The 27,618-nt window shown below is 39.2% G+C and overlaps 1 protein-coding gene across 1 annotated transcript; it reads left to right on the top strand.

The window, feature by feature from the left end:
* DPY19L4 (dpy-19 like 4) lies at positions 1–27,618 on the top strand. The gene is made up of 19 exons (XM_042840063.1): positions 1–109; positions 2,628–2,735; positions 3,670–3,794; positions 4,427–4,517; positions 6,193–6,314; positions 7,188–7,333; positions 9,234–9,357; positions 9,897–10,031; positions 10,675–10,806; positions 10,898–10,996; positions 12,281–12,354; positions 14,128–14,286; positions 15,973–16,092; positions 17,186–17,306; positions 18,732–18,788; positions 20,274–20,356; positions 22,391–22,523; positions 23,436–23,594; positions 24,319–27,618. The coding sequence occupies exons 1-19, from the start codon at positions 1–3 to the stop codon at positions 24,481–24,483; spliced, it is 2,262 nt and encodes a 753-aa protein (XP_042695997.1). The 3' UTR covers positions 24,484–27,618.

Here is a 27,618-nt window from a genome sequence, read left to right as displayed (position 1 = left end):
ATGCGAGAGCGCTCCCGCCCGCGGGGCCGACGAGAGGCGGGCGGCGGCGGACGAAGCGCGGAGCGGCGGGGGGCCCCGGCGGCGGGCGGCGGCAGCAGGATGGAGGAAGGTGAGGGGCGGCGGCGCGGGCGTCACCCCCATCCCGACCCCTCCGCCACCGCGGGGCGGGCCCGGCCGCCTCCGGGTGACGGGGGGAAGGAGGGCGGCGCGGGGCCGGCCCGGCCGGAGCGTTCGGCCGCGGCGTAGCGGTCTCTCTCCCGCCGGCCCCGGGCGGCGCTGCGGGGCGGCTGCCGACGCGAGGAGGTGAAGCCCGCTCCCGCCTCGGGGACGCTCCGTCTCGCCCCTGCGCCGAGCCCAGCCCTCCTCCTTTTCGTTGCCGCGCAGCAACAGCCGCCCTGCGCTCAGCCCTCTTGGCGTCTCCCCTCAGCGAGCACCCCGGCCCCCGCCGTCCGCGGGCGCTGCTCGGCTCCGCATCCCCTCCGTTTCCCCGTTCTTATGTTTTACTCTTCGCTCGCTCCGCGTTCGTTTTCCTCCAGGTCTCGCTCGGCCGTCCCCCTTAGTAGGGGGCTGAGATGGCATTTGGCTTTCCTGGGAAAAGCACGGTGTGCGCTGTGAGAAACGCAGGAGGGAAACGCACACCCCGCGCTGTCCCACTGCGTCTCCCGGCTGTCCCCAGCTCGGGGCATCCCAAGTTGGTGGTGATTTCCGTGTGTTCAGAAGTCTTCGGCTCTTTGTGCTCCTGCAGCCGTCCGCTGGCGGGGCCGTGTGAGCTCTTCGTGCACTTTGGTAGGAACAGCCCTTCAGGGCACAGTTTGCCACAAGCCGGTTCCGGTGTCCTCGTGTGAGGAGCAGGGCTGTATGCAGATCCCATCATCTTTGCAGACCAATGATCATAGCCTAACTTGCACGCTGAGCCTTGTATAGGAGTCATTGCACGCACCCCTGATTGTTCTTTTGGTCCTTCTCTGAATGCTTCCCACTTCTCTGTTGTTCAATGACAGAACAAGAACTGCAGACAGCAGTCACTTTGCAGGCAATAGACTGATTACTGGTGTGGCACACAGGAGCAAGGAGGCTGCAAGAGATACCCACAACTAAGCAGAGTGTGTTCTCTAGGCAAGAGTTAAAAACATAATGAGAACTTGCAGGGAACTAAAGAGCAATCTTGGATGATAAATTGCTTGCTGAATAGAGAGGTACTAGACAGAGGCTGTGTCATCAGTTCGGACTTCTACATTATTTTTAGTCATCACCTTGTTTGACTTTAATTTCACCCTGTGTAAAGGATTCATAGGAGTAGAAATAACACTGTTCTTGCTGGAGGCAGCTGCAAATGAAACAGAAATTGCATGCCTAGACCTTCTGTTATTACTGTTTTTTTTTCGGGGTATAGGGGTCGATCTACTGAGCATTATTTGCTGACTGAGGTGTAACCATTTCAGAATTAGGATTTTAACTTACTTTTTCTTTAAAAGTTTTCTGTTACTGCTGCTAACCCTGGCCTTCACAGGCATCTTACACTCCCAGTTTGGCTCACTAAGGTGCTAAGAGGAATGTAGGAAATGCACTTTCCTCCTGTGTTTTCACTTCATAGCTTTGCTTGTAACCAGGAAGATAAGGCCAGGCAGTTGGCTTTGCAAGCAGTCTGACTATTCTGGTGATCTAAACACTTTCTCCAGTGTTATCTTGTGTGATACAAGTGACTTCACGCTGCAGTGTGCTGTGTTTGCTTTGCTGATTGACTTAATGCACAGCACATGAAGAAGTACCAGTGTGTCTTTTGTTTTGGTTTGACATCATGGTAAATGTGACATTGAATGACTTAAACATGGTTTTGTCTAATGGTTTTCTGATCCATGTTCTGTGGAAGAAGTTAGGTATTTTCTGTTCATTCCATGAAGCGTGTAAAATTGAGATCTTGGTCTGTTTAGAATAATTTGTAGTTGTTTGAAAATCCTGTTAGAACACAAATGCAGATACACTGTTTTGGGCAGGCAGCATTTCAAGAGTTTGCTTATATTACCGCCTTGTTTCTATCTTATGATTCTAAGCACTGGGATTTAACAGCAGACCAGTTTTGATGTGAATATACCAGCAGAGTTGTTATCAGCTTTATTGGGGTTTGGAAGATAGCTGAAAGTGGAACAGCTGTATGAAAGGGAAGAGCACTGGTTGGAGTTCTGTTGCCGTTGTTGGGCAGTAGGTCAGTGAGATGGAAATTCTGGAGTGTTGTTACAATTAAACCTGAATGGAAGTGGCACTGATTTGTCCCAGTGTCCATGCCAACTTACCTGCTCTTCCTCTTTCCTTCCTTTGTGTAACATGTTCACCAGGGAATAAAACAGCTCACTTCCAGTTTGAGCTCTGGGCAGTCCCATGGTATGGCCTCCAGAGAAACTGGCTGAGTTTTCAAAGGAATAGCATACAGATTGATCTCTGCATTGTTACACTGTTTTAGTTAGGTATGTGAAGTACTTTAGCTGAGACAAAAACACTCGTTTTTGTCAAATATGTTTGCTGTGTGGCTGAACGGAAGCAGTAACTGGCTGTTACCTGCTGCCGCATGGATTTCTCAGGGTGTGATTTTAGGAATACTGCTGCAATAACTTCCTAAAAAATGTCCTCAGGGGCAGCAGACCTGCGACAGAGAAGGAAACAAAACTGCACAGAATCTGACAAAATGGCTCCAGAGGAGAGAAACAAAGAAAACTCTAAGCTGGGAAGATCGCCAAAATGTAAGCTACAGAATTTTTAGCTAAGTTCTGTTTGTTTGTTTGTTTTTTAATTCATTCTTCTCTTACATTTTATGGGAATATATTTCTAGTGCAGTAATTTATAACAGACTTATTCAAAAATCGAATTCAGAACTTTAAAAAAAAACAGGCATTCACATTAGAATTCTTCACTAATGACATGTTATGTATTGCAGAGTAAAATGCTGTTCCTGGGTTGTTTCACTTGAAGGGAGGATGTTACGAATCTGATTGTTATCTATCTGAGCACATATAAATATTTTAACTGCATCTGGAGTTATCTTTATGTTGAGAAGCTGAAAAGCATGAAATAATCATGCTGAAATAAGCACACACACAGAGCACCTACAGCTTCTCAAGGCACAGAACTAAGACCAGGTGTAATTTCAGGCAAACGCTCATCGAGTTACCAAAAGCTTTTAAGCTAAACATACTGACTTGAGGGAGCTACAGGGGAGGTAGATACTAGTGGAAAGAAACGGGTAAAATTTATTTCCTTCTTTTTACATTAGAAAAGAAGAATTGAGAACAGAATATCTCGGTGTTGATGGTAGATGTGTTTTCTGTTGATGTGTTTAAGAATTTTACAGTGTTTTGGGTGAAGCCTGGAGTTTTCTCTCTTTACTTGTAATACATTTTCTGTTACTGAAATTCCTTTACAATTGAAGCTTGTTAGAAGGGTGATAAATTTGCAATGCAGTGTGTGGCACTTTATGCAAAAGGCCCATGGGGCAGTGGCAGTAATCAAGAGAGAAAACTGCGGCAAAGGAATAACAAGCCAGTTCTCAATGTATCTGTGCTGATAATTCTGATGCCGGTATATTTACTTGCTCTTCAGAACAAGTCGTACTTAGGGCATGCTCTGTGTTTTTTAAGTCCTCTGGACTATTTTAGCTTTTTCACTGTCCCTTTTCAGATATGTTAATTCAGCGTTTTGCGAAACTTTTCTTTGGCTGTCTTGCGGCAGTCACTAGTGGAATGATGTATGCTGTGTACCTCTCCACATATCATGAACGGAAATTCTGGTTTTCCAGCAGGCAGGTAAAGAAAAAGTTAAACTACTGAAACAAAAGCCAAATTGTGTCCTTGAAATCAAAGCTGATCCGTGCCAGCTTGGAACTGCTTGCTTTCAGAATCCCGTGCCTTTCCACTCGGGCCTCTGTCTTTGAAATAGCTCTTTAAAAACTGGTGTTTCTCCTACTCGCAGCAGTTCTGTGTAGTCATATTTTTATCTGATTTTCCTTAATTCATCTTGGTTAGTTGAAATAACTTCTCTAAAATTTGGAGGAAAAAAATATGCGCTGGGATAAACTGTGAAACTGTGTTTAATATAAGCTGAACGTCTGGTTGTGTGCCATAAGAACTGTTGTTCAGTGGATTATGGAAAGTCAAGTGAAATTCAGGTCTGTGACTATAAAGTGATCCTGTGGGTCTCCTACTGACTTCCAACATGGATTTCAGTTGCTCTCCTTCCGAGCATGCTTGCTAAGTTATAGAGCGTTATATACTGGACGGAGGAGCTGGGAAGATTAATGTTCTGTGGAATATTTTGGAGATGTACAGTGGAGTCATAACTGTGTGCAGTATTACAAAACCAGTCTATCTAAAAATGTATGGTTTTCTATGAGAAGAGATTGCAGGTGAATATACATCTATCTATTTTTTTTTCCTAGGAACTTGAACGAGAAATTACATTTCAGGGTGACAGCGCCATTTATTACTCATTCTATAAGGAACTGCTAAAGGCTCCTTCCTTTGAAAGAGGTACAAAAAATGTTTATTTTCTTAACCTTGAAAGGTCTTGTTCCCCTTTTGGAGACAAGTACTCTTGTAATCTGTTAGGTTAACTAAAAACTGCACGCTGAGTGAACTTTGGAGAGTGAAATTAATATTATGCCAATACTGTCCCATAGTTATTGTTAGGTTTGCCTATGCTGCATAGTTGATTTTTATCCCTGGAAGAATGATTTTTATTTAATTTTGAAATGTGGGATGGAAATTCCTGTTTTGTCCCCTGTCAGAAGATAGAACAGTTTCTGTCAAGAACTGATCTGCTCAGTGCTGTCCCTGCCAACCATTCCTAAACCTGACAGCTCTGATGAATAGATGATGATGAAGATTGAGAGAAAGGGGGACAGAAACCACGGGAGACAAGAAGAAGCTGGTTGCAGTGGTGTCTTTTCCTTTTGTGCATCAGCTCTCTGTCCTGCACTGGCTCTGAAGCTCGCTCCCATCTGTAATCTGTGTCATGTCCTCAAACCAGTGGAAAATTAAAACACTGAAAAGAAGCTTGAACAGTTTTTTGCTATTTTAGTGACTTCAGAAGAGCACCAGGGTTAGCTCAAGGGGAAAGGTGAGAATGCTGGGAGGGAGGAGTGAGCAGCTCTCCCTTGTAGAATTAAGCTATTGAATTAGTTCGATCCTCTTATGAAACTGAATCTGAAGCAATTTGAACTTTATTGGTATAGTCTTTTTGGTAGCAGTTTCCCAGCTGTCCTGTAGCATGTGCCAGTAGTGTACAACAAGGCTTTGGTGTACTTAGCTTCTCATTATCTCTGGAAGGTTTACTGCTGTTGTGGATGGATGGACTACCTTATTCGTGGGCATTTTGCAGCTGGCTCTGCAAAACTTGTATGTCTACTTGGTATTTTGGAGGCACACAGTTTACAGAGGTGTGTCATGGCAATGCTGAGCATGGTTTTTTGTGCACTGTAAGATTGAGGTTGGCTTGCAGAGAAGCAGCTGCAGACCACACACCAGGATATGTTTGGGGCTGGAAACAGTAATCTTGTTTTGCTGTTTCATTGTTGTTGGGGTCATTGTTCTTTTTTTTTTTTTAGTTGGAGTATTATTTCCCTTCCCTCCATTGTCCCAAGTAATGACAAGTTATTGTTTTAGTTATAATACCTCTGAGAGTAATGTATCCTACAAGTATGCCAACTTTATCTCAATCCCATAAGAGGTGTATTGTGTTGAGAGATTCGTAGAATTCTCAGAAATGTGGGGCTGAGAAGACCATCATATCTGACCTCTGTGTGTGTGCAGGTTTAATGCATCCTGCTCATCCCTCATAGATCTTTGTGTCACTTCAAGAACATCCTGTGAAGGTGACCTGTAGGACTGCATGATTGTGTTGCTTCTGAATAGCCCACCCGCCCCCCCCCCCCCCCCGCGGGGGGGGGCCGTTCGCGGGGGCATGGGGACACCTTCTGCTTAAAGACTAGTTCAAAAAACAATAGTAATTTAATTGCAGTATCAGTAGGATGCATTGACATATAAATCAATAATTTCTCCTTCCTTTTAAAATTAGAAATGTTAAATCAGTCAGTAGCTTCAGTGGTCAAAATCTGTTTCCCTCTACCTTTGAGTATACATGCACCCTTTCAAGAACAACAGTAGTAAGTGATTCCAAGAATAACATATTTTCTTTTGTCTGTAGGTGTGTATGAGTTGACACACAACAATAAGACAGTATCACTGAAGACGATAAATGCATTCCAGCAGATGACCTTGTACCCTGAGTTGATTGCCAGTGTATTATATCAAGCATCTGGTAGTGAAGTATGTGCATTTCTCCTGCTTTCTCTGCTTTCAGTGTGTGCACGGGTGCCTTTCTCTGCTGCATACAGTAAATACATGCAATTTTTGTTGAATGAATTGAGCTAATCCTACCACCAGCTTCATGTTCTCCTCAGTTCTCTTCAGAATTTTGAGTAGGGTTTTATGGGGGGTTCATATACACTATACTTTTCTGTCTGATATTTCTTTGCTTCTACAAACCACTTAGAAATGTTGAGAATAACTGTGCTACTCATTCAGAATAAAAAGTTAGATCCTTCAGAGTACTGACATTTGGTACCTGTCTCTATCCGTTCCCTGTGGGTAAAAGGGGAATACATTTTTGCATTTCTGTATTTTGCACCTATTGTCTCTCTCTGCTCCACATGGGCTTTGTTCTGCTTATGCTGCATACTTGTGTCCTGCCTTATACTCGCTCATTTATCATTTATCTCTGTTTGTTTGTTTGTTTCTCCTATATATATGTACTCTCCTGTATTTAGAACCATTTTTGCTGCATCTTTACTTTTCAGAGTTCTTCTCCTGCATGATCTCTTTCAGTAGTCCTATAAACTTATGTCCCACTGCAGTATGGTTTTTTTTCCAAATCTGACACATACAATGTTGGTGCTATAAGCACATGCAAAAGTCATAACAGTAGCAAGCTGAGTTCTGAGTGTGCTGTCAGTCGACGCTGCTTTGTCTTCCTGAGCCCCAATAAAAGCATGCTTGGTTCTTTTCTAGAATAGAAGCTGTCTCTTACCTGTTTGTGAAGCATCTAGCACGTCATTAGCAGTATGCAAGCAGTAAATAGCAATAATTTCCAGCTTCAGCTCAGTTGCTTCTATGTCTCTTCATTTTTATTTGTAATTTCAGGAAGTTATTGAACCAGTGTATTTCTACATTGGTATAGTTTTTGGACTGCAGGGAATTTATGTGACTGCATTGTTTGTAACCAGTTGGGTTATGAGTGGGACTTGGCTGGCAGGAATGCTGACTGTAGCATGGTTCATTATTAACAGGTAAGAAAAACATCTTTATACTATGTAGTTTTTTAATAAGGCATTTGAAAATGTTAGAGTGGAATAAAGTGCATTCTATTAAATTTGGTGCTCTCATTGTGAGAGCAAGTTCTTGTCCTGAATACAGAATGTTTCCCAGAGATGCACTGATTCTGATGATGCTTTTATTAATGGAAGGGCCTTCTGCTGTCCAAACCAGCCACGCTGACAATTGGCCTAAGTTTGTGAACATGTGTGAATACATGAATATTTTCACACAGTTCCATTTTGCAAAAACATTCATCAGAAGGTTTGGGTTTTGTTCTGATGAAGAATGAAAGCAAATTTCTGAAGTTGCTGAAAATGGAGTTATTGTCTGCGACCAGCTCTAAACATTGTGACCATTATTTTGTTGCTTTGAAGGAAATGACCAAGCGCATTTTTTCTGTAAAAAGACTTTGATTGCTTTTTTTTTTTTTTTTAATCTGCTTTTTTGTAGCTTTTCTTTGTGCAACGTGGAATCTTCTTAAATGATTCTGACCTCAAGATTTTTTCATCTTGAATGTTTTGTTTGCATGAAAGTATCTCTTCCTTTTATGAAGCACCACAGTGATAGGGAACCTCATTTAGGAGATGCCAACAGTTGTGTCTGGTTCCTGCTTTGTCACCAGATAGCTCTGGGACTTTCTGTGAACTTGAGAGCACTTATCATAAAATCATAGAATGGCCTGAGTTGAAAAGGACCTCAAAGATCATCTGGTTTCAATCTCCCTGCCATGGGCAGGGTCACCAACCACCAGACCAGGCTGCCAGAGCAGCATCCGGCCTTGACTCCAGCACTTACTAGTTCTAAAAAAATTTGAGGCCCTTTAAAAGATAAGAGCTATGCACAGGCCGAGTGTTAGAGATACACGTTTAGAGCTGAACTGTTGAGAAGTGTATTTACATCTTTTTGGAATGTGAAGTCATCATGACCAAATCTATGATTAATAGATAAAAATACTGATCACCAACCTGATGTGAGCAGTGAGAAGGAGGAAAAATGGTGAATAAATCTGTCTCTTTTTTCAACAGCAAGGAATATTAAACACTTAACCAATGGAAAGATCCAGTAGTTTAAAGCTCCAAGTACATCTCTGTGAGATACTTAAGCTGTAAAAATGAAAGGTGACGCTTTCAAATATCTAAATGATGAAGGAGCTTTAGGCTCCTTTTTAGAAGCATAGTAGACGCAGAGAAGACCATGTACCTCTGAAACCAGTGCCTTTGATCACATTTGAAAGTGTTGCTTGTGCTTCTCAGTCACTGTAGCACTCTGTATAACTTTTTCCTACAGCTCTAATTGTGCAGATAGTGTCAGGTCATCCCACAAGAAGACCCCGCTGTTCTGTCCCATGCTCCCTGTCCATCTTTAATCTCTTGTTTTCTGGACAGAGTTTTCCCTGTAGACAAAGTATCTGCTGGTGTTGCACTGCTTTGGATTCTAAGTAGGTTGTGCTCTATTGCCTAATCCACTCCTAAAACATCTTGTGTGAGAAATGGAAGTGCTCTTTTCTCTCAGTTTATATTCATGGTAACATGAAAAGCTGCTGTTGTATCCATAGCGAGATCACCATAATGTGACATCTCCTGTGGAGGTGTGGGCAGAAATGGCTGGAGGCCCTGCTTCTTGGCTTCAGTCCTGTAAATTCCACCTCACTAGGAGTTGTGCTTAGTAAGTGAGTAAAGATTGGGCCTTCTGTGCTGATATTGGATTTGTGACCTGTATCAGCAGCAAAACCGTATGAGTTTACTTTGAACCTATTACAGGAATAGCTTGCTTGCAAGGCCGTGGTGCTAACTAAAAGTAACATTTAGGCTTTCCTTGATATTTTTGTTCCATAAATCTTTAATAATTTTGTTTGTCTGTACTTTATTCTAGGACAGATACAACAAGAATTGATTACTCCATACCATCAAGGGAAAATTGGGCTTTGCCATATTTTGCATGTCAAGTAGCAGCTCTCACAGGCTATTTAAAAAAAAACCTAAATTGTTCTGCAGAGGTAAAAGAAAATTAATTTCTTAATAAAGAATTGGTGATAGAACTGTGCTCTAGAGTAGTTACCTGCAGGAAACAGGTGTTTTGTTTGTTCTTTTCAAAACTTGGATTTCACCTAGGCACGTGTGGGTTTTGCTAAGCAAAAGTGCCCTGCTCTGTTACTCCCCAATGAGGGTTATGAGAGAACAGTGTGGTAATTAGCTGCGTGCTGCCTTTTTAAGATGAACAGATGCCAATTTTTTCTCAATATGTAAGCTATTCTGTTGTTTTTCCTGTTGCTGGGAGAAGATGGTGGTAGCTTCCTCTCTCTGACAAAGGCGTTTCTTCCGACTGGCTTTGAATGTTTTTCAGTGTTTCAGTAATGACTTTTTTTTTCCTGTCTGAGGTGTTAAATAAGTCTGAATTCTGTATCTTAATTATTTCTTAAAATAGTGAATTTCTGTAATTTCTGGTTTAATGACCTCTCACTTGCTTAGTGACAGAGATGCATAAATATCAAATTAAAGTTGTTTTTTTTTTCTCTCTCATTCTTTCACTCTCTAGAAATTTTGTTACCTTTTGGTGAGTGCTTCAACGTATACCTTCATGATGATGTGGGAGTACAGTCATTACCTCCTGTTTCTCCAGGCCGTGTCTCTTTTTCTGCTTGACAGTTTTGCCCTGGCACAGTCAGAGAAGGTATTAGAACTCATCAGCCTACCTATAACTGAGGACTGAAATACAGCCTCATAGTGCTCCAAAGAGCATACACTAGGTAGTGATTTGAGTGTCTCACAACCTGGGTCCAGCTGAAGTACATATCCTGACCACAGGGGGAATGAAATAGCTTTAAACTTGTTCTAAGGAATCAAGTTTTGGAATTTATAAGATCTGCTTATCAATTAGTAAATAACAAAGTGAGTGTCAGTAGCAGAGTATGTATTCCTTAGGTTAAATGAACAAGTTTTTGTGAGGACAGGTAAAGGACATGTTGACAGTAGTCAGTTCCTTCACCCAAATTGTGTGTTTTCATGCTGTTACACTGTGGTTACTGCTACAGCACAGTGCTACAGAATAAAGAGCCCTTGTAAAATATTACTACTACTTTTGGTATTTTTCATATTTCTTGTGGAGCAGTGGTGTGCTTGTTCCTGAGGCTGACCAGGATTGTTTTGGTATGAAATACTTTTCACAGCCAGATTGTAGGCTGCTAGCCTCCCGAGCTGGAGGATTGAAATGTATCCATTGATCTCCTGATTAGCAAGGAAATGCAGTGAACTGTCTATCTGCCCTGGGAAGCAGAATGTGTATCCATTGTAATTTTGTCTTTTCTTGTTGACAGGTGCATGAAGTGTACAAAATCTACATGTTTTCTCTCTTCCTTGGGTATTTATTGCAGTTTGAAAATTCGGCCTTTCTAGTGTCACCATTACTTAGTCTTGTAGCAGCTTTAATGCTCTCTAAATACCTTCAGGTAACAAGACTCTCCTCTAACTCTAAATGTAGATTTTATTACTTCAACTGAACTCCAAGTGATACGCCCTTCTTAAACTGTTTTTTTGCAGATGAATGTGAAGAAAGGTACATTTGTGTCAAGAATGCTGAAAATTATGTACATTTATTTGGTGCTCACAGTAACACTGACGCTAAACTTGTTACTGAAGGTAAGATTCTGCTGTGCAAAGCTATTTTAATTTTATAATCTAAATGGGAAGCAACAGTTATATCTTGGAAATGCTTTTTGAAGCACTGCTTATCATACATGCTTGGAAGCATTCAAGGCCAGGCTGGATGGGGCTTTGAGCAACCTGGTCTAGGAGGAGGTATCCTTGGCTCTAGCAAGGGGCTGGAACTAGATGATCTAAAGGTCCCTTCCAATCCAAACCATTCTGTGATTCTATGATACTGATCTGAGAGGTAATAGCTTAATTCGTAGCAAATTGAAATACTGAAGACTGAGTAATTTTGTATCTATGTATTTATCTATAAAATATTTTATCTAGCAACCCAAGCAGCTGTTTTTTGCTTGGGGTTTGGAGCTTTTGGATTGAGATTAAAGCATAGTATTGAAATATTCTTTAAATCACACACTAGCTATTTTATAAATGTGTTTTTTGTTATAACGTGGATCACCTCTACCAATTGGGTTGAAAATTAAGTCAGTATTTTTGTGCATGGAAAAGAGCTAGTAGTCTTAGGGTAGGTTATAATTTTCAATGGGATTTTAACCTGGTCTTGCATTTTGTTTAGTAATTTCCTCTTAACCACCTCTGCCTTGTACATAATTAGTGCTTTTTCCTTATGTCTCAAGCTCACCTTGGTTGTATTAATAAACAGTGTCAACTTATCAATTCAGAACATAGTGAACCCTAAAAAATTTTGAGAGAATCCTCACACCTGCTGTTTTCTTGTACCATTCAGATTAGCTAGCTCTAATGTACCTCCAGGAATATAAAACCTAATCTTGAAAAATATGACTTACATTACGTAGACAGTGCACAGAACTTTGGCAGCTCAAACAATTTATGTGAAGATTACAAATGCTCACAACTTTTGCTAAGCTACAGTCCTACTGTGTAGTGGAGCCAAACACAGTGTTCTTTGGCTTGCTCGGGGGTAAATGTATGTCCAGTTTCCATGATCCTTTTCACATTACTCAGTAACCTTCCAACATCTTGTTGACAGCTTTCATTTGCCCTCTCTTTGGGGTACATGTCTGAAATGCAGTGTATGATGGTCTCCAGGAAACTCTAAAGATAGATTCATTTAAGTGGAGATTTACAGTACTGTATTGATACCTTAATTAACATACTTAATCTAATTATCTAATTTATTCATTCTAACTCAAATAACTGTTTTTTCCTGCCGATCTGTAATCTGAATGAAGTGAGTAGTGAAAACCGCTTCCAAATCTTGATGAGATTTTTCTCTGCTAAATTAATTTTCAGATGTTTGTTCCGCATAAAGAAAACGAGCATCTGCTGAAGTTTCTTGAGATAAAACTTGGCTTAAACACAACTAAGTAAGTTTATTTTTTTTTTTTTACACCTTATAAGATATTCAAACTTCTGAAGCTACTCTGAGAAGTATAAAATTTCAGTGGCTTGTCTGTATTTATAGAGGAATTAGAGAAACTTTACCTTTTTCATTTGGTTTTACAAACGAGTTTTAAGAGATGCATGTATAGAATTTACTTAAAGTCTGGAGGTTTCTGAACCACTTCTGTCTTTTTCATCCCCTGGGGGTGAAAGCTTTACATAGATTTTTTTACTTCATGTTGAAGAGCAAAAACATTTTGTACCCCATCTAATGTTTCTAATGAGACTTGGAAGCAGAGGTAATAGGGTCAGGGTAGTGGTCCTGATTTCTCATAGCTGGAAAGCAGGGCTCTGAAGGGAGTAATTACCACCTCAAAACACTGATGTTTATTTTTTAGTTTTCTAAGAAAAACCACCTGAAACACCCTGTTTGTTTTAGAAGAAATTAAGACAAGGGACAACTTAAAAGTCAGAGGAAATTGTGATTCTAAGAAAAACTGTTTGCATCTATAAAAGAGTTGAATGTTAGTCTGTGAGAAGAAATCACGGATACAGATTTTCTGGAAAACTTAAAGTATAATGTTGGTAAGGATTAGAAACAGCTCCTGGAACCAAGCCAGCAATTGCTTGGAGTTGATACTCTCTCCTGTAAGCTGCATCTGTCTCTTTCAAAACTACTCCAAGTCATTTCAGGAGAAGAATTGGAAAATGACATTACACAACTGAAAATGTTGTGGCATTTTTGGAAGACAAGATGTTAAGAGTTTAACTAAGATGCACTATTTAACACACATATATGAATGCTCTTAAATGTTTTGAACAAAAATTTAAGACTGCTTCTGGTTAGGATTTGGGTTATTTCAGCTACCAGGTATTACAGATATATTTATTTCCCTGGCAATTTGCTACAAACTATTTTCCAGGCTGTGCAACCCTTCATTGAAGGTGGTGATTGAAACAAACTGGTTGCAACTACCCCTGGAAAGTTGTGTAACTAAATGCTGGAATTGTGGCTTGCAGCATGAAAACTTCAAGATCTGTCTCTTAAGGCTTTGAATGTGTTCTGCTGTTAATCCTAAAACTGGTTCTGTCTCACTGAAAGCGGTAGAATTCTCTTGTCTTCACTTGAGGGTAAAAGAAGAGGGCGAGGAAAGCGAAAGAGAATAAAGACAAGAATGCTTTCATTACATGATGTGCCACATCAATTCCAGTTGAGAATATGCATTAATAGTACTTCTTGGCAGAATATATTGTCTTTTTGCTCATTAACTGAGAAGGAGGAGTGATCAAGTGGGGTCAGCTACAGAATTAGAATTTCAGCATTGTGGATTCCATTCTTGGCGATGCTTTGGGCTTGAATGTGATCTCAGATGACCACTTTCCCTTTGGAAAGAGGACAAGCATACCTTCTTCCATCAGTATCTCTACAATCTTAATCCACTGTGACAACAAAGTTCTTTGTGGTCCTCATAACTGAGTTATACAGGAGGCTGGGTTTTGTGACATAGAAGAATCATAGTCTGGCCTCTTCGGATCACAGACTCTTTTTTTTTGGAAGATAAGCTTTTGACAGTTACTATAAAGAGTACTTGTAAAGCAGTTTCAAATTATAGAATATCACTTTTCAAAGATGAATTTCAAATAGTTTCCTATGACATGAGTAGATGAAAATGTGCTTGGTTGTGTACTATTTTTTTCTCTTCCTAAACTATGTGGCATTGTTATTGGTTTTTAATGGGATGTTTTTGCCTTACTAGGAATTTTACAATGAATTGGCTCCTTTGTCAAGAATCTCTTCAGGCACCCTCCCAAGACTTTTTTTTGCGGCTAACACAGTCATCGCTGTTGCCTTTCTATATTTTAGTATTAATTATCTGCCTTTTTTCTGTAACTCAGGTCATTTTTAGGAGAATTTGGTAAGTAACTTATTTTTATTGGAATATAAGAGGTTAGAGATAAGAGCTTCTTGGATATAAAAGTGAATAGCCAATTGTGTAACTGGCTCAGCCTAAGTGAGGACCCATTGCACCATTGAGCTTGCAAGGCTATGGGCAGCAGTGGAAAGCCCTAAGGCTTCTGCAGAAAGTTTTTTAGCAAAGAGCTTCCTGAGCATCCCTCTAGTGAGGGTAGGGAATTGTCTCTGGTTTTACTTGCTCGTTTTGTTTTGTTTTCCACAAGGCAAACTCCTGCAGAGATCTGGCTTTCGATTTTGTCACATGTTTATGTCTCTTACCACTGTGAGAAAGGTATTTTGTCTGTTTTCCCTTTCCAACAGCAGAGTCCCTGGATTGTTGCTGGAGGATTTGTCTTTTTTTTTTTTCCTTTGGTTCTGTGGGTGTTTTTTTTTTTTTTTCTCCAAGTTTTCGTTTTGCAAAAAATGAGAAGGGTGGAGTTGAGAGGATTTTAATGCTTCCATGTAGTTTATTTATTTATTATGTTTACTGTGATCAAGTTCATAAGTCTTTGCTGCTTGGAACAAAGCTGAAGTAGCACAGACTCAATTATTTGTAGTTTCACAGTGATTTACAGTTCCCTTGAGAGAAGGGGTACTGGAGCTGTCCGTGTGCAGACTCAGAATGCAAGGCTGTGTACGTGCTAGCATCATTTATCCTGGAAGCTGAATGGTTGGGAAATTACATCTCCCTGGTAGGAGATAAATGGTATAACTGCTGAGGTATTAGGGCAAATTTCTCACTTTCGTGCAGCAAAAATCAATAGCTTTTTTTTTCTTTCTTCTTTTTTCAAGGACTAAGACTTTCAATAGATACAGGTTATACTGCTGTAAGTGAAAATGTATGTCATGTTGGAGGTGAAATGATAAATTCAAAACAATAAAGCAGACTGTTGTGATCTTTGCTAGTGTCTCTATTAGCTATGTACTGCTTTGTGAAGGGCAGTAACTTCATTATATCCTACGGGTTTTGAAGAAGAGTTTAAAATAAACTTTCTCCCTCCTCACAGTAAAAACTTTCTGATTTTGAAGCAGTTAATTACTTGTTACAACTTTGTAACTGGTATCACTTAATGGTAGAAGAAAGTGTTTCACACGCCTCGCTATCGTGTTTGCGGAAGAACATTCATTGTAAGATTTTGGTTGTGATTGTTTTTTTATTTGCAATTTAGTACTGAAAGTTCTAGTAGTGACAAACAACTGGTTTTGTAGTCTTATTTTGTGATAAAATGTGTATATATAGTAATATGGGCTCTGTAATTTTTCAACAACTTAATGACATGAAAGAACTTAGAACACGCATACAGAGTGCTTCATCTAAATGTTTATGGAGTTTGCATGCTCTTGAATTAGGTTGGCTCTTGTTGCTGAAGCACCATAAATAGAATTTATGGTCATGGATGGTGATCCTGTTGTATTAATTCACAGCCATTGGTCTGAAGAGGTTGCAGTCTAATACAAGGGACAGCAGGTACCTATAGATCACTGACAAAGATCAAAAACCAAATAAGCAGTGCAAACAATAGTATGTGATATGACACAGAATGATCTCAGTGTACTGCTTACCCAGCGATCATAAAAGTATTTTTGTTGACACCTTTGCCTGAGATAATGTCTAAATTAAGTGATGTCTCATTTTCTCCAACTGCAGTGGTGAACCACTGAAAGAGACAGTTAAACTTGAGGATGGTCGAATTGGAGAGAGGCCAGAAATAGTTTATCATGTAATTCACACAATTTTACTTGGTTCTCTAGCGATGTGTTTGGAAGGGTAAGTCTTGTTTTGCTGTATCTCTTTTGAAAGCAACAGAGATTTCCTAACTGGATGTGATAGGCTATTTGCCCCTTTCAAATTTATCTACAACTCAAAAGTCTTTTCAGAAATGTATTTGGCATACAGTGGTACTAGTTGGTAGGGGAGGTAGCAAAGAGAATTTTCACTATAAATTGGGTGGAGAAGTACGATGAATCGTTCTTGGTCTCTTCAATGCATTTTGTAAGCTTTAATGCAGCCAAAAGCCAAGAAATTAATTAGAGAAAATTGAATCTCTCTCCTTGTGGTATTTAAGCATAGAAGTGCTCTGTCATTCTTTGAATATTGTGTTCTTGTGAGATCCTGTGTAGTGTTTGGATGGGTAGTGTATGTTACTGAATGTTCTTCAAGGTATGGAACATTTGTCAACCATCTTATTGTATGAAGAAAAGCACTGAATAAACCTTTGTCTCACATGTTAAGCAGCAGTGAAACAATTATCAAAAATAGTGTTGAGTATTAGTTCTTTAATCTTCAGGAGCTTATGTTTGGATAACATTTTCGTTCCCTTGTAGCTCTCAGCCAGATCAGCTGGAAAGTGGCAGTCATGTTTATACATTTACATTTATCATCCTAATATCTGAATTTGCATAAATTATTAAAGTGAGCACAGTGTTGTGTTGTCAAGTAGCTGTCTTGACTTGTCTATCCTCAAGAGGCAGATAAAAACAGCAAATAGTAAATTGTTTATGAAATACTTTCCTTTCCTTCCTTCAGGAGATCCCTTATAATACAGCATCTGTGCAACTTCGCTGAATGTCCTTGTCTTTGGCTGGAAAACTGTAACAGCCAAGTGACTTTACTAGTCTTGTTTGTTGTTTCTTTCATTCTCCCCTGAACTCTGTGAAGGATTTTGTTATCTTTGACCTGGGATCATGCCTCTACATCTTACAGCAAATGATCAGGTGTCTGCTCTCCTGCTAGAGATTTCCTTGGTTTTGCCCTCCAATGCCATCAAATTAGATCTGATTGCTTGCATATCCAGTCTTGTTTGAAAAAAAATACAATGACATGTGCAAAGTGCCAACCAAGTTCTTGCAATATTTTTCAGAATGAAATATCTGTGGACTCCGTATGTTTGCATGCTTGCTGCATTTGGTGTGTGCTCTCCTGAACTTTGGATGACACTTTTCAAGTGGCTGAGACTGAAAGCTGTGCATCCGATACTACTGGTGAGCTGCTGTTGCCAATGTCTTGGAAATTACAGCTCACTGTCATATCACTTTTCCAACAACAATTACTTAAGAATTAAAGAAAGACCCACTAAAAGAACATGTAGTTCTGTAAGCAGTAGATCTTACATAGTCTACTTTTTCTTGTCTTGCATTCCTAACAGCATGTTTTCCCATGTTCTCTGGTACCTGGTGATAAAGCAGAGCCTTTTCCTCACAAGGAGCAGAACAATCTTTATCTCTGTTTCTCAGACATATTTGATTTCTTTTAATAGATCTTTGAGACCTCAAGCTCCCTGTCATATTTAGTTGAGTCTGGCCAAGAAGGTCAAATGTTCTGTAGGAAAACTGCACAAGAAAAAGTACAGGCATGCAGACAAGCATTGGCATAAGCCTTGTTTCACTAGGAAATTTGGCTAAAATGTGGTAGTTAGGTGTATGTAGTAGATGAGAGTGAAACACATTCCTGAGAAATAGTAGCTGCAGTTACTGTGTGTAAGATGTATTCTGGTGTAACCATTTCAGAAAAGTGCTGTAACTAAAGATGAGCTTGTGCTGTCCTGCAAACAGCTCCTCCATTTCCAACTCTAGCTTTATTCATAATGGAATGAGAGTTGCTTTGGGCACCTTTCTACATTTGTTTTATTAATGAAATGAGGATGGGGTGTTACTCTACCCTAATTTCAAGATACTAAGAAGAATAAATATTTAAAACTTAGAGTTATATATGGCGCTTGTGCAAATGCCATTTAATGTTGCATCATAAATGTTGACAGTGTCCTTCCAGTAAAAAATAAAAATATATTCATGTACATATTAAACATACTGATTTATATGCTGCACGCTTCATGCTATATAGACCTGCTTTTTCATGTAGTAGCTGTGTTAACAGATTAATACCAAGAGAATGCCTTGTGTATGCTCTTTACCAAGTGTTTTCTGTACTCTGTGAGCTAGTCTCCTTTTGCAAAGTGGAGGGGATATGCCAGCTAGAATGATGGCGTGCTGGAGAATGAATTTGTTTTTTGCCTGTCATTATTGTCAATCTGAATGAAAGCATCATTAAGATCAGAGGTTTGAAATGCTTGTTTCATACTTTTTTTTTCATTTTTCAAATTATTGCATTGTATTTGTATCTGAGAGGTATTTACTTTTCTTCATTCATTCTTAGATGAGCAGTAATTAACGGTCCCTAATATTGGTGGTAAATATAGCATGGCTCAAATCAGTTATTCGGTGCTAAGTTAGACAATTTTTTTTGGCAGAAAGCTTTTTCCTGGTAGAAAATTGCAGTGATTCACCTGCAGTGACTCTTAAGTTTCAGGCATAAATGTAGCCTACTGCTATACAAACAGCATCAGCATAGTTGAGGTTGGAGAATGGAGAACAATCCATAATCCTTTTCTTCTAACATCTGTTTTCTAGGCTCTCATTCTGAGTATGGCAGTTCCCACAATAATTGGATTCAGCTTGTGGAAAGAGGTAAGCAACGTGCTGTTCTGTGTTTTGTTTTGTCTGTAGGCAGCAAATGAGTCAAAACACCAAGCAAATATAATGTCAAGGTGAAATGAAAGCTGACATCCTCTGAAAATGGGCTGGCTTTTTTTTACTTTGTTTTGTTTTTTAAACAAAACTGTTTAAATTTTTCAGTATGAGGTGTTTAACAGTTCAGTTTGGTAACAGTGACTTACTGTAATTAAGAAGCATTTGAATTTAAATGAAGACATTATTACATTCAGCTTTTACGCTTTGAATATGTGAACTGACTCAACAAAGAAAATATTGCCAAATAAACACTTGGAATACTGAAAAGCATTTTGTGTGTCTATCTTCTTTGTAGAAGAGAGGTTACACGGAAGTAAAATTATGGAAGGTCATAGGCAAACAACGTGTTTGAGAAGCTGTCAGATTATAATGGAGTTAAACCCTTACACCAATACAGGGAGAAAAAAATCTACAGATGTGTCCTTGTTTAAATGAAGTATTTGGTTCTTCACTTCTAGTCACATTGCCTGACAGACTGGCACGCAGGGAGAAGAATATCTGGAAAATTATTTTAAAAATTTCTACAAGTTTGAAAAAAGTAGAAAATATATCCCTTAACTCTCTACAGCACTCTGTACTGACAGATTCAGAAGAGTTATTCTGAATAGCTTTATAGGAATTCAAATATTTTTTACAAGGCATTGAAATATAAATCTTCACTAACTGTACAAATTCTGTAATACCTGTCTTTAACAGACAATTTGTTTGCAGCATAATCCAACTCATTATGTGCTTCTATCAGAGTAACAGATAATCCTCCTGAGGGGGGGAAAGAAAAGCTCAAGGTGCTCAAAATTATGCCATCAGTTACGATAGAGAAAACTTAGTGGAGAAAGAATTCATTTACAGATTACTTGTTAATAATAGCAGTGTGGGGATTTGGACTCTAGAGGGCTTCATCCCTCGGCAATCCCACTTCTGCTTTTAAGCAGTAGTGAACATTTGCTCTCTGGGTTCTCAACTCACCCTTGCACTTGGAAAGTTTGATTATTAGGATGAGGGTAGTGCAAATGCCCTGAGACTTGTACTGTGTTACTCTGGCTTTGAAGAGATGAGTGTACAGCTCAGCATCTTTCTGCTTGGCTGCCCTTCTGTCTCAGCCAGGCACAGTCTCTCATCACCTGCATTTTTCTACAGGCTCTGAGTGAACAGTGAAGGTGGTTCTCTTTGGGGGTGGCAGTGGTGTTTTTTCTCTCTCTCTCTCTTCCTGTTTCTGGGATGGTGCAGGTATACGTATAACAGCTACAACTCTCATGTTAACATAGGACAGCTGTTCCTGTGCTACCCTAATTTGTCTGTCTGCAGACCGGTAATGGGGTGGAATTTCCTCAGCGAAAAGCAGGTTCCCATTTCCAGGTGTCTTATCCACTATGGCTGTCCCTTTAGTCTGGCGTAGTTGTAATCAAATAACGTTTCCATCAGTTTTTCCCTAGGATAATGACAGAGCTTTCAGAACTACAAGAATTCTATGATCCTGATACAGTAGAGCTTATGACGTGGATAAAGTAAGTATGAATTTCTGCGCTTCTGTTTTAATTCTTTGCCAGGGTACTTATATCTCAGTATTTTGTGGAGCTACCTATATTAATCTGAGCTTTTCCTTGCCAAGTCATTACATGATGTAGAGGGAAATGGGAAGATAAATGATTATTTTAGGCTTGGTATTCCTCCCATGCAAAGTAGCAGGAGTTTATCATTGATTACAAGAGAAGATCCTGAAATATGCAGTCAACTTACGTTTAGTATCATTACTAGATGTGATTTCCAAAGAAAGATGTGCATCCATTACATCCTGATTCTTTACATGCTGACTTTTCAGTGGGTTAGAGGATTCGTATAGATTATAATGCCACAAGGGAGAGAAACAATGGAAGTAGGATGTACAGAAGCCAGTGAAACAAATGCCTGATGTAAAGATTTAAAGACTTCAGTCAGGAAACATGGAGTGCAATGTGGGGTTCAAACTTCCCCTTTGAGCAGAAGGCAGCAATGGATCTTATCTGGCTGGCTAGGTAGGGCATAGCAAATGCTGAGCTTATAGTAAGGATATCTTCACAGATATATTTTTATCTTCACCGAAAGTTTCAGAACTAGATTCTGGCCTTATTCAATTTAATTTGGAACTGTGTCATTAGTAACTGCACTTCTGTGAAAATGAGGTCCCCTGTGTTCAAATAACTTACTTACCTTTAAATGCATTTTTAAAAGAATATTATTTTCTGTATTTATGGTGTCTTTAATGTCAACCTGTTCATCTTCAGAAAAGACAAGGCTGGTAATTATGGTGTTCCAGCCAATTTCTTCTTTCTGTTAATAGTAGTGTATGTTGTTTGTCACTGCTGCAGCTTTTGAAGGCAGCAAGTGGAATAATGCCAAGTACCTAATGGCTTTTACATTAGTCTGCATATATTACACTTCAAGTACATAATTAATCATGGGGAATTGCACTGAGATTCACTCAGCTAAGAGCAATTTGACTACCCTTATTTGTAGCAGCTGTTCATATTTTTAATGAAAAGGATTTTTAGTGCTTATGCTTAGATATCCATATTGGAATTTTAATTGAACGTCATTATTATAAGTGTACTTTCTTATGATTTTTTCCCTGATAAAATGAATTTGCTTGAATTTTCTCTGTGGGAAAAGTTGCTGAAGATCTGTAATAAAGTGTGACAATGGTTGTTTTCTTTCACTAGCACTGCAATATGAATGATCAAAAGATGAAATAAAATTCTAGAAACAATTACTGTAGATGTTATTCTGTATGACAGTATTTACTCAGAAATGATGAAATACACTGTCCTACAAATCAAATGAGCATAACCACAAGTCTTTCACTTACAAGATAACATCATGCTGTTTCGCTGCCTACCTGCCCTCCATCTCAAGCTTGCTTTGTTACAAGACAGCAACCACTCAGAAAAGCAATAGTTTGATCCATTCTGGGACCACTCTGAGTGGTGCTTCATGAATAACAAGGAGGGGAGGATGGCCACCAGCTCTTAACCCTCAGGGGAGACCTTCCTTGCAAACTCCTCATTGCTGCAAGTCTGTGCTTTTCCTAGTAGGGAAACCAATGCTACCAGAGTGTTAGTGCCAATTGTAATTAGATCCCCAAAGATCATAGAATCATTTGAGTTGGAAGGGATTCTTAAAGATCATGTAGTCTAACTCCCTGCAATGAACAGGGTCACCTACAGCTTGATGAAGTTGCTCAGAGCACCATCCAGCCTGACCTTGAATGTCTCCAAGGACGGGGCATCCCCCACCTCACTGGGCAGGCAGCTTATTCCAGGTCCTCACCACCCTTATTCTAAAGTACTTTTTCCTTGTGTCCAATCTAAATGTCCCCTCCATCTCCCCTTGTCCTATCACAGCAGACCCTGCTAAAAAGTCTGTCCCCCTCTTTGTGGGTATCATCATGCACGCCAATTCTTGCCATAGCATCTGCAAAGATTTGTACAGTTATTGAAATTAAAAGTATCATCTTGAGAAATGCGTCCTGCACTCAGACATGTATGTTGATGTTGCTTTTGCAGAAGACAAGCTCCTGTGGCTGCTGTGTTTGCAGGCAGCCCACAATTAATGGGTGTGATTAAGCTTTGTACAGGATGGATGGTGTCAAGCTTGCCTTTATATAATGATGATGATCTTCTAAAAAGAAATGAAAATGTGAGTATCCAATTCCATAAATGTGTAAGTATTACCAGTGATTTATAGACTGTTCCATCCTGTAAGACTCAAGTGCCTGATTGAGATGTATGGGAGCACTGTAGACGTTAACACTTCAAAGAGAATGACCTTGTGATATTCCTCATGCTGTACTCATTTGCATTGCTCTTCCATGTTCCCAGTTCTTTTTCCCCAAAATGTTCACATTCTAAGGTGAAAAAAGAGCATGAAACATCATAAAGAAAGGTAACGCTGTTACATAATCAGTAAGCCCAAGAACAAGATTCCTTACTGAGCAGTATGACAATATTGAGTTTTAGGCAGGCTGTCATTTCTGAATGATTCTGAGCAATTTTTATTCTATACATTTTGCTGGGGGGAAAGTCACAAAGCAGAATGGACATACCCTGTCTCTGACTGGCAAAGAAATCAAAATTGCTACTCAGCCTCAGTTCTCACTCTGAATACTTCAGGATTACGGAAGGCAAATGTAAGTCTCTAGCAGGATGTATGACTTGGAAAACAACTGATAGGAGCTGCTTTCCTCTTATATAATGGGGGAAAAAAAACCCAAAAATATTAGAAGAAATGGGATAGTCCAGCAAATAGGGAGGGGAATATTGTCTATGCTGTAATCTGGACAAAAGTGAATATTCTTTCTGAAGACTTTTCAGGCCAGTGTAAGTATGTAAAATGTGAACTTACTCCAGCAGAGACAAATGCTTCCTATTCAGCTCCCCATTACCTCACCTGCTTTAGAAATTTCAAAAATAGATGTTTTATAGCTTGGCATCTACATATAATGCATGTATAACTTATTAAAGATAAGTCATCCTTTGCTCACCACCATTTTCATGGTTTTAAATTTCCACTGATTTTTACCATGCGTTAAAGTGTGTTCTTAATTTATAGATCTATCAGATATATTCAAAGAGGTCAGCAGAGGATATTTATAAGATTCTCACATCTTACAAAGCCAATTTTTTGATCATTGAAGATTCAATTTGCAATGAAGTGGGACCAGTAAGAGGATGTAGAGTTAAAGATCTATTGGATATTGCCAATGGTCATGTAAGTAACAGCAAGACAAAAGTGAGTGTCTGAATGCATAAAGAACTCATTTTAAAGGAAACATTCTTGTAGTGTTGATCTTATTTTTCTAATTATAATGTGTAGACAAAGACTCATGAGACTTAACAGCGATCCGTTCAGTTTTGAGGCATCTGTTTCTTACATAACTGCAATCTTACCTCATACTATTCCTTACCTGTCCTAATTCCTTCTAATACATTAATATCGAGCAGCGCTGCTTTTATGCCAGTCATTAAATACCACTTAAGTAACTTCTAAATTGGACTATAAATTTTTGTTGCCCAGTATCTTATTTCTGACCCTGGCTAAGAGCGTAAGCCTTTACGGTTTATACAGGGCAAGACAGAAATGTTCTCCAGCAGTACGATGCTAAAGGACTTTCTCACTGAGAGAAACTATCTTTGTGTTCTGGGAGACACTGAAGGATTTATTTATTTATATTTCTGCATGAATTTGTCTTACCACTTTTTTTTTTCTTTTTTTTTTTTAAATCCCTGCAAACTTCTGCAGTTGGAAAAGGTAGGGAGGTGATGTATGAGTTCGTAAGTCTGTTTTAGATGGTAAAACAAATTGTAAGGGGGTATAATTAAATATCTGTAGTGTAAGTGAAACGTACAGAATGCAGAAATAAATGAATGTACAGAATGGCATTCTGCAGTCATTTATCTTCAGTATTTTAATCGATCCTCTTCTTTCCTGACAGGTGGTTTGTGAGGAAGGTGACAGTTATGCCTATTCAAAATATGGACGATTTTGTCATGAAATCAAAATGAACTATTCTCCATATGTGAATTATTTCACTCGAGTATACTGGAATAGATCCTACTTTGTGTATAGGATCAACACTGTGATATCCTTCCAATCGTGACAAAGCATGCCGGCTTTTTTTTGAGGATTGACTGTGATGGAATTCAGCTGGAAAAATTCCTTTTGATTAAGAAAATTATTTTTACAGATACACGTGGTTGCAGCGTACTGACCAGTTTTTTGGGTTTGTTTTTTTTCCACCAAACTGGAACTAAACTCTACAGACCAACTGTTACAGATGCCTTCTTTGAAGGAGCCAGGAAAATTTGACAATTTTACAGTCTCCACAAGAAAGTGTGACAGTCTTCCATGTTCTTGCATTTGTCTTCCCATTGTAAACCATCTTAATCTTCATTTAACAGATATTTCTAACTTCAGTGTAAGAGAGCTGATGTGGATAGACTTTGGAAAAAGTTATGTTGAAGAGCTCATTTAAGTCACGTAGTTTCCATTTTCTAGTAAGAAATTAAGTGGTGTATCCTAAGTCATCAAGTGTTTGGGTTTGTTTAATATTTCTAATATGTTTTCTTTGGTTACTGTGGTTTTTTATTCTTCCTGATTTCCACTATAAACACTGCTTTGTTTATTGAACACGTTCATACACGTTATGTGTAGGTAAAGTATTTGTATAAATCAAATAAGGAAGATGTTATTTAAACAGTGCCATAGACTGAGGCACTGATCTCTGCATTGTTGGAGACGTGTTGGAAAAAGTGCTTGGACTTGGACATAGCTGTAGGAGTTGACAAAGTCAGATTTTCAGTTTGGAAAGAGCTTGACTTCAGGATTCTTCCATGCTTACATATGTATGCATCTGAGCATACGTGTGTTTTAGCAGCCATCAGAATGGGCCAGTATACAACACTATGCTGTACTTCAGACAAGTGTAGCATGATGACTAGGTTTGCTGCTGAGACTGCTGCTCTTCACTCCTGTGTGCAAGCTGGTGTGTGTGTGTGTGTGTGTGTGTGTGTGTGTGTGTGGCAAGGGATGGGTGATGGTCATTTCATTCAACTAATTATTTTGTGATAGATTAAGGTAGTCAGAACTAATTTTAAACACTATCATCACCATCATTAATCAGTAGTGGCACAGCAGTTCATAGCTTTTTATACATTAATTATGCAGCTATGCTGGGAACTTTGAAAACATGGGGAAACATTCTGTAGTCCTGATTCCCTCCAAAATTTGCCTTCATTATATGGCCCCATTTGTCTCTGCAACTTCCTTGAATTTTCTGTTCATCTTGTTTTGTTGCTAGCTGAGGTTCATTCTCTCTTTCAAGAGAATGAATGATGCTTTAATTCCAGCTCTGGGCCTAATCCTGGTGTTGTGAATGGAAAACTCAACAAAAGGTAATCATAACTTGGCTGATGTAGGTGCAGCTGGACAGAATGCCAGGACTTCAGTTCTGGCAGAGAGTCCTCATCACCAAGAGTTATGCAGTTATGGATTCTTGTAACACTTGGCCCAGAGACCAGTCTGTCAGGCATGTGGGAATGGTTCTTTGGGATGCAGATGTCTTTAAAGAAACATCTGGCTTAATAGAATGAACCTTCAACTGAACAACCATTCTGTAAATGAAAGCTGCAAAACTACCCTACTACATTTGCTGATTAAAATGCAAATTCAGAGGGATTGACTCTGAAATTGTTAGGAACTGCAACGTGTTGATGTGTATGCATGATTCCTATCTGCTGTATGCAGATATGTTGTTTACTTTACACTGAAAAATAGTGCTGATGTTTCTAAACATCTGTTATCACTATTGGAGTGATTTAAAAGAGAAAAGCTTTACTGTTGTAAATGTCAACGAGTCCGTAATCTGTTTTTTTCTTTTAATCTGGTTATATTTTTACGCCTGTGAGTTTAGACCAAGTATTAAAATTATTCATTGTATTTAAAACCAATGCTTAGATAAACCCATCGAAAATACCCGATTCGATCATTGGGAGAAGCATTTATCAGCGTAACTGGGTTATATGTTGGAAGTAAGTATCCTTTCTAGGGATGCAGTCATTGTGCTCAGGATAGCATGCATGTCTCTCTGGCCAAAAGCAGCCTGTTTAGTTGCTTATGCACAAGTGTGTATGTTTTGCTGCACTGTTACAGTTTCAGACTTTTTAATTACAGTATCAAGATAAGCTTGTGAACTTACTTGGGTTATGGCAGGCAATCAGGAACCTTGTATGTGCTATGAAGTTAATAACTGAAAGTAAGTGTAGAGTTCTGTGTACAACTTAAATTTGTTTGAATCACTGTCTGGAATTACATGTCTACGTGTCAGTGATCTGCTCTCTTGTGGCTGATTGTTCATGAGCACTATTTCATACCAGCAATAAGGCATACCAGGTACCACATTTCAGGGTTACAATTGCACTTGGGTGGATGAAGCTGCTCAACTTATGGCTTCTTGCCTTATAATGCCACACCAAGGTGCAGCGTATCAACTATCCTGGGCTGCCTGTTGTGTTTTACAGCGACGCTGTGTGTATGTGTGACCACATGGAGTGTAGTTTGAATACTTACATGTAGAGCACATATGTTAAGGAAAACACAAATGAGGCCAACCGTACATCTAAGGAAATCACATATGTTGTAGCACGTTGGCCTTCATACATGTTTGAATGAACATGTTGAACTTTATTTGAACTGTGACATAGTTACTATTAGTTTTGTCATAAAGATGTATTCTTGATACTTCAATCGATTCTGTATAAAGAGAATCATTTAAGATTTTTACCTTGCTTTTTATATTAGAGAAGATTGTGTTGCAGCATCATTGGCGCAGCAGCCTTAAGTAACAGAGAAGGAGCCTTTTGCTGGGGGAAACATCGCTGTTGTCCCGGTCAGAAGGCATGGAAGATTCATATCTTGTCAAGAAAATGATATTCTTGAATTTCTTATCCAGTTATGGATTAGCAAAAATACTGTTGTATGCTCTAGTGTCCACCTTCTGTGGGAAAAGATGGAAACAGTAAGTTCTGTGACATCCCTCGGAAGGACAACCATGGGGCATAACCACACCTGACTGGTGCACACAACCCAAGCTCGGTTTTCAACCCAGGTCGTGGGTTTCAGTTCCTCAGAGGTTTGGGGGAATGTTTTGCAAATTTTGATCTGTTTTGCTGTAGATGTTGCAATTCAGTTGAAATATGTGCCTTGCGAGCTTTTATTAAACAAACAAACAACTCCA

The sequence above is a fragment of the Centrocercus urophasianus genome, unplaced genomic scaffold (assembly GCF_019232065.1).
Source record: "Centrocercus urophasianus isolate 14NV4802_14NV808 unplaced genomic scaffold, USGS_Curo_1.0 seq_11, whole genome shotgun sequence".
Lineage (NCBI taxonomy): Eukaryota > Metazoa > Chordata > Aves > Galliformes > Phasianidae > Centrocercus > Centrocercus urophasianus.
The sequence above is the reverse complement of the archived record's forward strand: the minus strand, read 5'-3'. Positions and strand labels throughout refer to the sequence as shown.